Source organism: Neolamprologus brichardi, unplaced genomic scaffold (assembly GCF_056152115.1).
Source record: "Neolamprologus brichardi isolate AB-2024 unplaced genomic scaffold, ASM5615211v1 NODE_ptg000032l+_length_1147064_cov_1, whole genome shotgun sequence".
Taxonomy (NCBI): domain Eukaryota; kingdom Metazoa; phylum Chordata; class Actinopteri; order Cichliformes; family Cichlidae; genus Neolamprologus; species Neolamprologus brichardi.
In genome coordinates, this window is record NW_028270039.1 from 391,775 (window position 1) to 406,394 (window position 14,620).

Below are 14,620 nucleotides of genomic sequence, written 5' to 3' on the forward strand. Positions count from 1 at the left end.
AGTAAAAAGTAAACTGAGTGCATTTTTTGGACAGAGCTGCACTTTTAATGTGTATGTATAATATAATACAGATACATCAAAAACACTCCCACAACAGAATAAATTATTACAAATAAATTATTACATAATATTAACAAAAACTATAAAAATGGACGCAACCTTGCATGTGGTAGAATGTATACAATGTATGAAAACATCTTTACTGCAGATGCTAATTTTACTAATTTAATAATACTAATTTTGTGTTGTAAGATTTATGACTTTCATGCTTTCATAGTGGTACTTGGGAGAGCTTGACATTTTATCAGGTGGTACACACTGTAAAAGGTTTGAGAAACACTGATAAGTGTATGTGTCCTTTTGGAAAACATTTAAAGCTGCTGTACAGAATCTTTGAAACAAGCTTAAAACATTTTTAGAATATAAACAGAGCACTCTGCTTCTCTTTTCAACTCCTCACTCCACCAGGGCTGTTTGGCACTTTCTGATAGTGTGCAAATGTGATGCACACAGATAACTGGACGGTCCAAAAGTTGGCCTACCTATTACTGGCTGAGGTTTTAGTAGAGTTGTGGCTGAACCACATAAAAATATGTCATTAATTTTAATCTCCCCAATCAATTATAATGTTATGTTGGAATGTTGTTAAAGAGGGTCAAAATGCTTAAACCCAGTTTGTTTTGCAGATTCTGTATAACAGCTTTAATATAGGGAGGACACAACTTCCTGACTGTGAGTAAAATCAGGTTTTTTCTCTTTGTCAGTTGAACAGTTTCTGTTGTGCCTGTCACTGCTCCCTGTCCGTTTTCTTACCTGGTTCTTCCTGACCTTGTACTTTCTCCTCATGTTCCCCTCTTTCCTCTCTCCCTCTTTGGACTGACAATCATACACAAATAGATTGTATTCAATTAGATGAAAAATTACATTAATATGAAATAAATTCTATTAAGATCGCTAACAAAAAGTCATCTCTCAGTGTACTTTCAACCAAAAGGCAAATAACCAAGCCACATGAACATCTAATAAAAGATATAAATATTGAAACACTGATCCAACATTATTCTTGATTGACGGATCATTTGATTTTACACTTTTACCTGAATGTGGCTCCTTTTTTTGAAAAAACTTCCTTATATCCATTATGAACCTGGCTGTCTCTCTGTACACAAACACACACACACACACACACACACACACACACACACACACACACACACACACCAGGAGTTATAAGGTTAATGGGCATTCAGTCAGTTAGTATCCATTTCAAACAGGACAGTGGTAACCAACAGTAGGCTGCGGACAATTTAAAGTTTTAGATTTTAAATAGGCTGTAAACATTTCAATGGGAGCAACAGGACGGTGAAATGTCGCTGAATTTACTACAGAGCAGGACGGATTGTAGAGTAGCAAACATTGTCGGAAAACACGCTTTCAACACTGCAGGTTACTTGGTGTAATGTTTTTCAACTAAAAAGAAACATGGTCTGACTCCTACCTAACTATATAAAGAGTAACTGAAGGTTAAATGCAGCTAATATGTCCTGTTTTAAGCCAGGCACTTACACCTCCGCTCCGCTGCGTCTCAGCCACCATGCTCTGGCAGCAAGAGCGCTAGAGCCAGAGCAGGGGAGAGCTGGAACAAACCATTTTGGGAGGAGGAGAGGGGGTTATCTATACCCTTGTTGTTAAAATGTTACGTCTCAAACAAGTACAGTACTGTATGCTTTTTATATTTTTTAGCAGTGTGTCACACAAACAGCAAATATTGTAAAAAAAAAAAAAAAAAAAAGTAGGAAATCTTTGGGGGTGCTTTGATTCATTTTGGGGGTGCTGAAACACCCCCAAAAATGGGCTAAAATCGCCCCTGTTAAACAGTATTAATACATTTAACACCGAGAGAAGAAGTAATTCGTTTTACTTATGATGCTATGCACAGTTTACCAATAATGCAGCTTCATATGCAGTGGGGTGTTTTTATGATGTTTTATTTAAATCATAACTATGGTAACATTATATTTCTGACTTGAGGTGTGTATGGTCAGTCTATCATCTCTGCACATTACCACACACTACTGCTCCAAGGGATACATCAGAAGGTATTTGGGGTTAGTGGCAGGGATTCAGTGTTGGGAACTTTTAAAATGTATTCCATTACAGATTACAGATTACATGCCCCAAAATGTATTCTGTAACGTATTCCGTTACTCAATGAGAGTAACGTATTCTGAATACTTTGGATTACTTAATATATTATCATGCTGTTTACAACTACATGAATGTACTATTGCTGTGATTTATTACTGTTATTGAAGGTCCCCGGCTCCGAACCGTAGTAAAGGGACCTCTGGCTAATACGGTGGGTTCTGTGTCGGCTCGAAAACTAGCTTTACTTTGTTGTCTGGGTCAACTTTGCTAGCAGAGACAGAGAGAGGCGTTGAAAGGCTGCTCCAACAGAACTTATTGTTTCAGAGGAAAACACGAACACGTTGTACAGTCGAGTCTTAATAGCTTACTTACAACTGGGCTCGTCAGGCTCTCTTCTTGGCTGCAGTGGTTATTATTATATTTACATGCTTCCAGCTCCCGTTTCTGCTCGATGACAGCTCGTACTTTTCCTTTTTCTCCCTCCCTCGCTCACAGACACATAACGGGTATGGCAGTCCATTCTCCCTGCAGCACGGACTACACTGCCCATGATGCTACATTCTTTAGAGCTATACCTGTAGCATTCTGCCTGTTAGCTTAGCACAACAACAACAAAAAGGCCTCTCTCACCCAGGAAACACAGAGAGAGAGCGTCACCCTGTGACCATGGCAACCGTAACGCTGCCGCCTGGAACAACAGAACGTAGCTGTCAAACAAAACCCAAACAGTCCTGACCCGCCACAATATGAAACAGGGAAGTACCGCCGTGTAATCCATTTATTTCAACAAAGTAACTGTATTCTAAATACCACCTTTTTAAACGGTAACTGTAACGGAATACAGTTACTCATATTTTGTATTTTAAATACGTAACGGCAGTACATGTATTCCGTTACTCCCCAACACTGCAGGGATTGAACCAGCAACCGTTCAGTTGGGAGACGTCTGCTCTACCTCCAGAGCTGTCCTACCTTAGTAAGCTCTAAGATAATGACAGATGTGGAACAACATCGCACAGCGTGACAATGCATAACATAAAGTGACAGAGTGAGTTTTGGTTAATTGTATTCTCCAGTCACAGCATGCGAGGCTGACAGGACTGCATCAGAACACTGGAAACAAATGTTAGTGATCATTTGTCCGTTTGTTAAAAAACAATAACATTATTAGATACCACGGTAACATAGTTTACCACATTATTTGCAGTAGTTTGTTACAATGCAGTTTACAATTCAGGACACTGTTTGAGCCCTTCAACAACATCAACATGCAAAATAATTGCATGAGTATTTTGACACCTATTTTCCTAGATGGGTAGATCTGAGGAGTTTGAGGGAAATCATAACACTCTGAACTCATCATAAAAGACTCAGGGGGGAAAAATGGTATTTCTAAAATGAGGGCAATGCTCCTGTAGGCAGAAGCCCTTCACTTGCATTAATTTGCTATTTTTTGCATGCGGCCTGAAACATTTTGATGAGCTCTCTAGGGGCTGCTGTCAGCCTCACCATGGCAGTACTTACCACTTCAATCTGTAGTGCTTTTCTACTGTGAGAGAGCTGTGTGTATGTGCATGCTCTGTGCAACTGCCGGTGTGTTGATTGTGAAAGGGCCATGGTTAAAAAAAACCACCTTCGGTTACAGCTACTGGACAGGACAGGAAAAATGAGAATGGATCAGAGCTTCCAAAATGAGAAAACAGCAAAGCAAAAAAATTTTAAAGAGAAAATGTGTGCAATCATGTCATTTTAGCTTTCACTCAACAGTACACTCAGCAGGACATCGTGCTGCCGAATATGTGTTTGTGGACGAGAGTGTGTATGAGAGAGAGAGGTAGGGAGATGAAACACATGAAGAGCACATTACACACAGCTGTTCTTTAAGCTGCGAGCCGCTTTTCATCTCAATCACATTTTAAATATCTCATGAACAGTGTCAGTGCTGGAGGGACAACTGTGGCACTGAGGTGAAATAAAAAAGCAGGTTAAAAAACAGAAGAACAGGAGAACCAGACCCCACTGCAGCTAACAGCACCAAAGATCGCCTCGCTCCGTTTGTCTTTTTCTAAATGAAAAAACAAATCAGGCTTTTTGCATCTGTTTTTAGTGGGTGTGAGAATCGCGCTGAATATAGAGTGTTTTGGCCAAACGCGATCTTTGCTCATCACCAACTTCCCAGGACACGCTGCACATTTGGGATTGCTTTGGTTTTAAACCTACATCTGGGTTGGACAACAACAAGGATCATATGCTTCACCACTCTACCTGTCAGTTCCTATTAATGCATCCTTTTAATATGAGTTTTACTTTCAAGGAAACAAACCACTTCATTAGAAAAATAAGATGTCAAAGACATATGTATATAAAAACGTGATCACTCCCCTCTCGCCCCTGTGGGCGGTCTATCCTTCAAGCTCCTCTACCAGAGGCCTGGGAGCTTGAGGGTCCTGCAGTATCTTAGCTGTTCCCAGGACTGCGCTCTTCTGGACAGAGATCTCCGACGTTGTTTCTGGGATCTGCTGGAGTCCAGCAGCCTCGGGGGGCTGGACTTGGGGTGAAACCCTTCATTCACGGTCAGGAGGTTCCTCGTCTTGATGTCAGTGGCTTCCAATGGAATATTGACTCATTACAGAAACACATTCAATTCAGTTTTATTTATATAGCGCCAAATCACAACAAATGTCGCCTCAAGGCGCTTCATAGATACAGAGAAAAACCCAACAATCATATGACCCCCTATGAGCAGCACTTTGGCGACAGTGGGAAGGAAAAACTCGCTTTTAACAGGAAGAAACCTCCAGCAGAACCAGGCTCAGGGAGGGGCGGGGCCATCTGCTGTGATTGGTTGGGGTGAGAGAAGGAAGACAGGACAAAGACATGCTGTGGAAGAGAGACAGAGATTAATAACAGATATGATTCAATACAGAGAGGTCTGTTAATACATAGTGAGTGAGAAAGGTGACTGGAAAGGAAAAACTCAATGCATCATGGGAATCCCCGGCAGCCTACGTCTATTGCAGCATAACTAAGGGAGGATTCAGGGTCACCTGGTCCAGCCCTAACTATATGCTTTAGCAAAAAGGAAAGTTTGAAGCCTAATCTTGAAAGTAGAGATAGTGTCTGTCTCCTGAATCCAAACTGGAAGCTGGTTCCACAGAAGAGGGGCCTGAAAACTGAAGGCTCTGCCTCCCATTCTACTTTTAAATACTCTAGGAACAACAAGTAGGCCTGCAGAGCGAGAGCGAAGTGCTCTAATAGGGTGATATGGTACTACAAGGTCATTAAGATAAGATGGGGCCTGATTATTTAAGACCTTGTATGTGAGGAGCAGGATTTTGAAGAACCAGGCAGGTTTCTGGTTGTGCAGAGTCGTTGGGGAACCATAAATAAACCTAGTAGAGTCCAGAGTTTGGAGAACTAATCTGAAAAATATAATAGCGTGAACAGTAAAACTGCAGAGGTTAAGAAATGCAGACTGAGTAGTGTGATAAGAGAGGCTGCTGGCAGATATGGATAATATGATAAACTTGAACTTTTTCCCTTTTTACAATCATTTATTAAAATGTGTTTCATATTCAGTTGCAGCTGTGAGGTCAGTTTACAATGCAGGCAGTGATTTCTTCATTCCTTCACAGTGAGCATGTTTTTATAAATAATAACTAAAATCACATTTTATCCAAGTTCATTTTTAACTTGTTCATTATGCTTTTCTTCTGCATTAATTAATTTAGGTATTGGATTTGTTTGCTAGTAGGTTGTTAAACATATTACCGTCACGATCTGTAATGAAATGATCTAAATTTAATCTTAAATACTTCTCACTGTGGACTCCTACAGCTACGAAGGAAATCCTCTTCAGTTCACGTTAAACAGCCTTGCTGTTGGCTTCTCTTTCCTAATCGTTTGCTACTTACTGTACATTCATTACGTTTCTGTGAGAAGCAGCTACTTCTCACTGCTTTGAGTCCATGGCCTTTACCAAACATCCGTTTCCTGTGTGTCACATGACTCGCGCTCTGCTGTCATTCAGTAGCTCTTAGCAAAGCACGTCAACCAGCGTCAGATTTCTTAGGTTTCTGCACCTTATCCGACAATGGCAACACTGGTGGCAAACAGGGCGATGGATGTGAACGGCCTGGCTGCGGCTTCGAGGACACATACCCAGGCTGTGACCAGGAACTACATCTCTCAGCCCCGGCTAAGTACGTTGCTAATGCAAGCTACCTGCTAACAAGGTTGTTGTGTTGCGTTCGGTGATGTAGTTACGGTAGGAAACGGGATAACTTTGACTCGATGTATAAATGTAGCATTTAAAATGGCACAAGGGACAGTATGTTTACGGACTCGTGCAATAGGTTAATGTGTAGTGTGAGAATATAAAGGTGTAAGATTGCGCTTAAGTCTCGGATATCCCATTGAACGGGGACGCAGCATTAGAGGGCATTAGCGTTAGCTAACTATCCACCTGTGGTGCTGTACACAGGGTGTTAAACAAACCAGCTTTTATTTTATAAATATTAATAATTAAATGCGAGTAATTCGGCAAATGAACCTTACTGCTGCTGTACATGCTGCGTTTGAGAATATGTCATTTCTGTCAAACAGCAGTGTAGCCACGCTAGCATGCTGCCTTTCACTAATGTCTCGGAACTATTCATGAGATATACTCAGCGTGCGGGGATATGCGGTACACTCAACTGGTCACGCATTTAAAATGTCATATCTGCGTGTTTGCAGTGTTTTACAGGCAGAACTATATTACACAGCCTACTGGTCGTATGGGCCAGATGGATGATCTGTCATGTGATCGGATCACATGAGGCAGCCCGTGGTTAGGGAAGCTGACGTTCATGCTCTCGTGACAAGAATTTCGACATCGCTTTGTAAAACGAATGACACAAAACTGTAGAAAATGTGAAGATTTACAGAGATCTTTTAAAACATGGACTCTCATGTGTCATCTGTCTCTTAGGTGTGGTGATGCGGTATCTATACAGGGGCACCTAATATTGATATGTTTTCATTCAATTACACTGTGAGAATATTACAGACAGGAAGGCAAATGTCTGTAATATTCAGTCTGGCCTGGACTGACTGCAGTCACTGCTGACATTGTTGAAGGTTTGCAAATAATTTCAAAATCATTTCTCCATGCACACTGTTCCCATTAGTCTGAAGCTCAGCTGGTTGAGCAAATGTAATAGTCACATGATCATTTCTGTTTTCTGTGAGTTTCTATCTATGCAAACAGCAACACATTTGTGATTTTCACAGGTTTATCACAGATCATTACTGTATTATTGCAAACAGACTGCAGGTTATTACCAGCTTTACCCCATATGACTGATGACTGACCGCAGACTGTCTGTGGCAGGTTTTAGTCACCGTCTTATTGTCAGCAAAAACACACCAATTATTACAGCACATGTCATATCAAAAATGTGACAATAATTTCATATTGTGAGTAAAATATGATAAAAAATATTATTATTGGGTGTCTGGTGATTCCCATCTTTACTATCTGTAGTTATTTGCTCTTATATGGTTGTAACTAAAGGTGATATTTTCATCAGCAGCACATCTGTTGCATATTTAGTTGTTTTAAGTTATTAAACTCCCCGAAAGAAAATGGAAACAATTGAACTGTCAGTCCATTTGTTGGTAATTCACTTTTGCTAAAGTCAGGATTCTGGTGTAGGCACATTTAAAGTTATAAGAAGCTGTACTGTGTTCTTCTCTTTGTGGAACTTCCCCTTCAGTCACCATCCACCCAGCTGGCTGTAGAGGAAACACCTCAGCCCCACCTCTCTGACGCTGCACATGCAGGTTGATGTCGTTACCTCATCAGAAGCTAAAGAGGACAAATCCAATATTACAAGGATTGATTTCTAAACCAAGTTGTGAACTTAAAGTGTTGCTAACCAATCACACAGCAGCTGTTGTGAAACAGTTCTGAAATGCTGCTTTTTGACATCTTCAGTTGAATTAAACAGGATTCCTAAACAACTGTCATAAAACACTAAGAACATATAAGAACATTTAAATGAGAGCAGAAATCTCTATGAACACATTAAAGCTACTAAATGTTTTAAATTAATTCATCATTTACATGAATAGTTGATACGTTAATATTTAAAAAGTGTTTTCCCAAACAAAAGCACATTTAACGCACATGTGCTCGTACAGATATTTTAATAATATTAAGTGAGAAAAGTTGATCTACAGCACGATCAATCATTTGAAAGATTACCAATGGGCTTGACCTCAGTATGCTGGATTTCCTTCACATTAATGTAGACATTTCCTCTGTAATGTGACACACAAAAGGTACAATGGGTGCATAAAACTCAGAATCCTGAACAAACCTAACCCACACCAACTCTTATTATAACATGTTGTCACGACTGCAAAATGTCAGTTATTGATCATATACCCAGTGTCTTCTGCTGATCCGTATCAGGGTTTGGAATAAACTACTCGGGGTTCTTTGCTTTAAGTCCAGGCCTGGTTGACAATCCTTGAATTCTGTGAAGAAAAGCTTGAAATGTTCCTCTCTCTCTCTATCTCTCTATCTATATATATATATATATATATATATATATATATATACACACACATAGATATATATATATATTTTTTTTTTTTTCAAAGACCATATAGGATATATATGCAGTCTAAACTAAGGCATAAAAATATGTCTTTGCTTTGTTTCTGGAGGGTTTTGTGCTGCTGAAACAGATGTTATGATGGTGCAGACATTAGTTAATATTAATGATGAATCAGTGTAGTGTACCTGGCCCATGGACATTTTTAATGGCTTTCAAAAGCTTTTATTTTTATGTTTACAAATATGAATGTGATGTAATTACTACAATATTTTATATTATTTGACTTTTAAAAATGTTACAAAAGCCTTGAAATGTTGATGGTCTGGTGCAGCCACGCCCCCCTTTAGACTCAGCCCTGTTTCCTGCAGGTATGGCTTCCATGTAAAATGTTTCGCGCTGTACAATCTAAAGGTGGTGTCACATTAGGTTAACAGGTCATCTGCATATTTGAATACAACTTGTTGTTGGTTACTGCAGGTTGTGTAAAACACACAGTGGTGGATGGAGCAGCTACAAAGTTTCTTTTCTTCAGGTCAGAGTTTGTTGATCAGGAGCTTTGATGAAGGCGTCCTAATCGAGTTTATTTATAATCATATTATTGGAATGACTCGATGAATCATTGCAGGCCTAATTAGGAGCAGAGCATGAGGTTTTAAAAGGGTTTGTGCTGCTTCCACTTAGCTGTGTGATGGTGAGTCTTGGCTGGGCTGCTGCAGAAGCCCTGAGCCATGAGGCCAGAGAGCTGTTTTTTTTCTTTCCTGCTCTTTATGCAAGTGTCAGAGAAGCAAGCATGGACTAAAAGCCTCTCAGCAAACTGGAAGGAAATGACTTAATGGTGCTCAGGCCATCTGAGAGCTAAGCAGAAAGGATGCAACATGTGATAAAACCCATCTTGTAAAAACATTGAACAATCCTGCTTCTGAAATACTCTAATTTTGCCATCTTTTTTGTCTCATCAAACACATTACCAAACAGCAGCAGTCCACACTTATGATGAGGCAGCAATTTAGAGCTAAATGATAATCTCAAGTAACTGTTTGGAAAAGTGTGTTTGTCAAATAGTGCAGGTGCTGCATTCACAGTGTGTGTAGCCCTGCTGGAGGAGACGTGTGTTTCCATTTGTCTTCAACATGCTGCTTATATTTGGCAAAGGCAATGTCTTTGTCCCAGTCTAAAGGTAGTGTGTGACATTGACTTTAGTGCAAAACCATTGAATTTATACATCATTGAATTCCAGTAATATAGGCCCATAAAAGAAACCTGTAGTTTCTGGTGTCCAGTTCATTTAAAATCCTGGAGCTTGAACAACATGTTAGTGGAGCTTGGTCTCAAGAGAACAAAGAAGCAAAGAAAGCATAATCTGCAGCATGGATGGGGCCAACTGTAACTCAGTCTGTTGGCGAGCTTTAACATGGTATAGAGATGTCTCTAAAATAAGTGTCTCTTATGTCGTCTTTGTTACACAGAACTATCTGAGAAATGCTGAAAATTTGAGTTGCTTTGAAGAAAATACTTGGCAGGTGATTGGGTTAAACATTTGTCCCTTTTTACCATGGGCTGACTTCAGCCAATCAGATAAGCAAAATGGGATACAGACATTGGCTTGTCATGAAACTATTGTTTGTCACTATGTCAGGAACATTCACAGTCACTGTGTAAAGCGTTCGTCTAAAACGTGCCGTGATTAGTCCAACTGTGAGCACGGCTACCTGGTAAGATATACGTGATCAGTGTACTGCAACCTTTGACCTCTCACAGATTCTGATGCTGCAGGTTTGACCAAAATTCACTGAACCAGCAGCAAAAGAAGATCCAAACTACGCTTCACGTTTGGATGAACTGCCTCTGACTTTTGCTGTTTTGCTTCCACCACGATGAAATCGCACTTCCTGCACAGCTCTCTCTCAGTGTGTATGTGTGGGTCATGCTTTTATACTAGAATATATTGTACCATGGGTGATGGTCAATTGGATCTGTGTCCAGTTTTGACCAAGTATGTAGGAGGGAGCTAAAGAAAACTCATGTTTGTCCCTCTGCCATGAAAGGCTAATGGGGTTTGTCATCATCTCGCTGGGTGGGTGGGCAGCGTGGACACTTAAGTTCGTAAATATGATGGCAGCAAACCACTCCAGTGTGAGCTGGAGGCCCCCGCTTGATGACCCAACAGAGCCACATCCACATACAGCAGAGATGGCATCCTACGGCCACCGAGGTGAAAGCCTTTTGCCACGTGGCTTTGCTAAACAGCCTTCAGAGGCACAAGCAAAACGTTCTTTAACCATCCCAATGATGGCGTTCACGGCGATGGGCGAGTCGTCTCCAAGTTTCTATACTCTGGTGTAGGAAGGCATGTTGGTGGGATTGCAGACATCCTCAAAGCATTCCCCACATCACCTGACTGCATCCTTAGTTGAAGTCAGTAGCACCTCACCCACACTACACCACGTGAACACCGCTTTCCTGCTCGGAGTCGCCTGATGGCTTTTGAGGTTTTCAGCTACCTCAAGAACTTCACTCCTCTTGGAACGCTGGGGCCGCCACAGACTAACCAAGCCTAATAGGGCTCCTGTAGCACCTCCCCGAGGTGTCTGGTGTCCACCATACCTACAACTGGCACCAACCTTCTTGCAGACACACCTCACTTTGAACTCAGAATGTCCCCAGCCTCCCTCACAATGCTGTAGAGGTTCTGTTGAAGATCCTAATTAAAGATCTTCTGCACCGGGGCCTCTGCTGTCCCGGACAGCTGTTAGCTCAAAGTGGTTCCAGCCTGAGCTGTACGTTCAGCTGGTGTGTCTTGCGGTGAAAAAAAAATTGCAGCAAAAAATTTTTTTTGCTGGCACAACTTCACCTGCTTCCAAGGTGCATGGAGAGAAGAAAAGAAGCAGGAACTCCAGCAACACTTGAACAACTTTAATAACAGACCAACGCGTTTCGGCTTGTGGCCTTCATCAGGGTCATAGTAAAACACTGTAAAAATTGCTTAAATACAAGACAAGAAACAGAAAAAAATTTCAAATTAACCAGTCAAAACTTCATAGATATGTCAGCTGACATATAATAGGTACACAGCAAATCCAGCATGTCCAAATTAACACTGTCAGATTTGATTTCAACACTATTAAAGTGTCTATATGGCTCCACACCAGAGAGTGTTAATTTAACTCTTTTTGGAGAGTTGGTACGTTAACTCTGATTTAGTGTTAAACACCAAATCTGTCTGGAGTTGATCATTTAACACTTGGTGTTAAGAGTTTATATATTAACTCTCAAAGAGTATTTTAGTTTAACTACGTAAGAGTTATCTTCTAATTAATTCTAAAAAGTATAATAAACATTTACTAAAAAGACGCAATGGTTTTTGAAAAACATTTATTCTGAACTGTGCACCACAATTTCAAAACATTTTCTGAAAGATGTAACAGTGTACATGTTCTCACTTTCATTAGAATTTTGTTTATCAAAAGGTCTGACATAGGTGAGCTGGTAAATGCAAATAACATCACTTATTTCTTCAATACAATGTGCATGTTCTTCATTCATCACTTTGTGGAACTTCAACGCACTTCTCCTCTCCCCCATATTCCATCTTCACAAGCATATCCTATGTGGAGATTGAATAAAAATTAGTTGACACTAATTAATGGCACAAATCAGTTGCAGCACAGTAAAAAAAAAAAAAAAAGGAATCCTCTTTGAGACATTACTTGTGTAAAGTATTTTCCCAAAAGACAAGGACACAGGCAACAGATAATACTGAACTAAATGTAAAACCTCAACCTTTTTCATTTTTACCTAAACCGTGTGCACAAAACTCTGGAGGGATCTAAATGCTAACGTAGAACCCAGTCAGGATGTCTGCTACTGCTGTTTGCTCGTTTTTTTATGGGAGATCGTTTTCAGGCTTCAAGTAGCACCATTATACCAACATTTCACATTCTAGACATTGTTTTAGGTGTATTTGACCAAAGGTTTGACTGAAAATTCACATGCAAGCTTTTTTTCAAGGCTGTGGTATTTGCCCGCAAACAATACCTTTCAGCTAGCTAAAACAGAATATTATGCTATCAGCGAGCAACACGGCTAATGCCTTTCAGCTAGCTAAAACAGAATATTATGCTATCAGCGAGCAACACGGCTAATACCTTTCAGCTAGCTAAAACAGAATATTATGCTATCAGCGAGCAACACGGCTAATGCCTTTCAGCTAGCTAAAACAGAATATTATGCTATCAGCGAGCAACACGGCTAATGCCTTTCAGCTAGCTAAAACAGAATATTATGGTATCACCGAGCAACATGGCTAATGCCTTTCAGCTAGCTAAAACAGAATATTATGCTATCAGCGAGCAACATGGCTAATACCTTTCAGCTAGCTAAAACAGAATATTATGCTATCAGCGAGCAACATGGCTAATACCTTTCAGCTAGCTAAAACAGAATATTATGCTATCAGCGAGCAACATGGCTAATACCTTTCAGCTAGCTAAAACAGAATATTATGCTATCAGCGAGCAACATGGCTAATGCCTTTCAGCTAGCTAAAACAGAATATTATGCTATCACCGAGCAACATGGCTAATGCCTTTCAGCTAGCTAAAACAGAATATTATGCTATCAGCGAGCAACATGGCTAATGCCTTTCACACAGCTTTGTCTCAACTCCAAAGAGCCACAGAAGTAAAAGCTAATAATAATAATTGAAACAATCTTTGAAAAAATGACTTACCAAGCATGGCAAACAACTCAAATATGTAGAGCAAAATGTTCTGAAACGGCTTCACTTCAGCTTCGATTGGAGCCGTGCTGGGGGCAGAGTCTGTGAATTTACTCTATTGGTGTCATAGCCCCTGTAGGAGTTCAGAGTTAAGAGGTCAAGAGTTAATGTTTCCATTGTAACACCTCCAGATTTGACATAGAAACACTCATTTTTAACACTCGATTTTAACTACTATCATTTTACACCTCAGAGTTACATTAAAAGAATGTGACTCTACTTAGAGTAAAATTAACTCTAAGACTACTAACACCAAAACATTTAACACTTTTGAATTTGCTGTGTAGGTATTGGTTAATTGGCTAAGTCACGCCCAAGTAAATACTGGACTAGATCATTACTGATGAGGAGGGGGGGGGTGACATAACCCCCATATGTCTGAAAATAACACATGCATGAAATGCATAATATGCTATAAATATACACACAGGTTAAAAAAAATAAAATAAAAAGGTGGGGGGGGGGGGGGGGGGGGGGCATCTTTAATGGTAAAAGCACGTTTGAATTAGAAAACAAGATTACATCATCACATGGGAACACATTTGTTAAAAGATCCTTATTTATGTATCTAAAATGTAAAATATCTCAAATTTAGACTTGAATTGTAGACTTAAGATGAGATGTCTAAATCGCTACTTCATCTTTGGCTAAAATAATAAGATTAATTAAATTATTACTCATGTGAGAGTAATAGTAGTAATAGTAAGTAGGTATCTTGCGGTTACCCAGTTCAAGGTTGGTACTTGACCACAGTTGAGCTTTGTTAGTATTCATCTCTGTCAGTAACAGTAGGAACATCAAGAATGATACCTAATTTGACAATATTATTGAAAATAGTAAAAAAAATTATATTTCGGCTTTTTTAAAAACTTCCTGCTGTTCAAACTGTTACTGAGCAGTGATTCCAAAACCCACTGCACTCACCAAATCTCGAGCATGCTCAGATCAGCCGCTGTTAGTTTAAAGAAAAGTCCAACATCACTATACTTTGAACAACGTCCAACCAGTTTAGGTTAGTACTTCAAGCCATCAAACAGTCTATAAGATCAGAGTGTGGAGCTGGTTTTCCACTGCGATGCCGACGTGA

At 39.9% G+C, this 14,620-nt stretch overlaps 1 protein-coding gene across 1 annotated transcript in view; it reads left to right on the forward strand.

Moving 5' to 3' along the window:
* The first annotated feature begins 6,128 nt into the window (after window positions 1-6,128).
* Window positions 6,129-14,620, forward strand: part of atp6v1ba (ATPase, H+ transporting, lysosomal, V1 subunit B, member a) — a 42,978-nt gene continuing 34,486 nt past the window's right edge. The window contains exon 1 of the mRNA XM_087836975.1: window positions 6,129-6,350. Coding sequence (XP_087693101.1) covers window positions 6,242-6,350 — 109 coding nt within the window. The 5' untranslated portion in view covers window positions 6,129-6,241. The remainder of the gene's footprint in view (window positions 6,351-14,620) is intronic.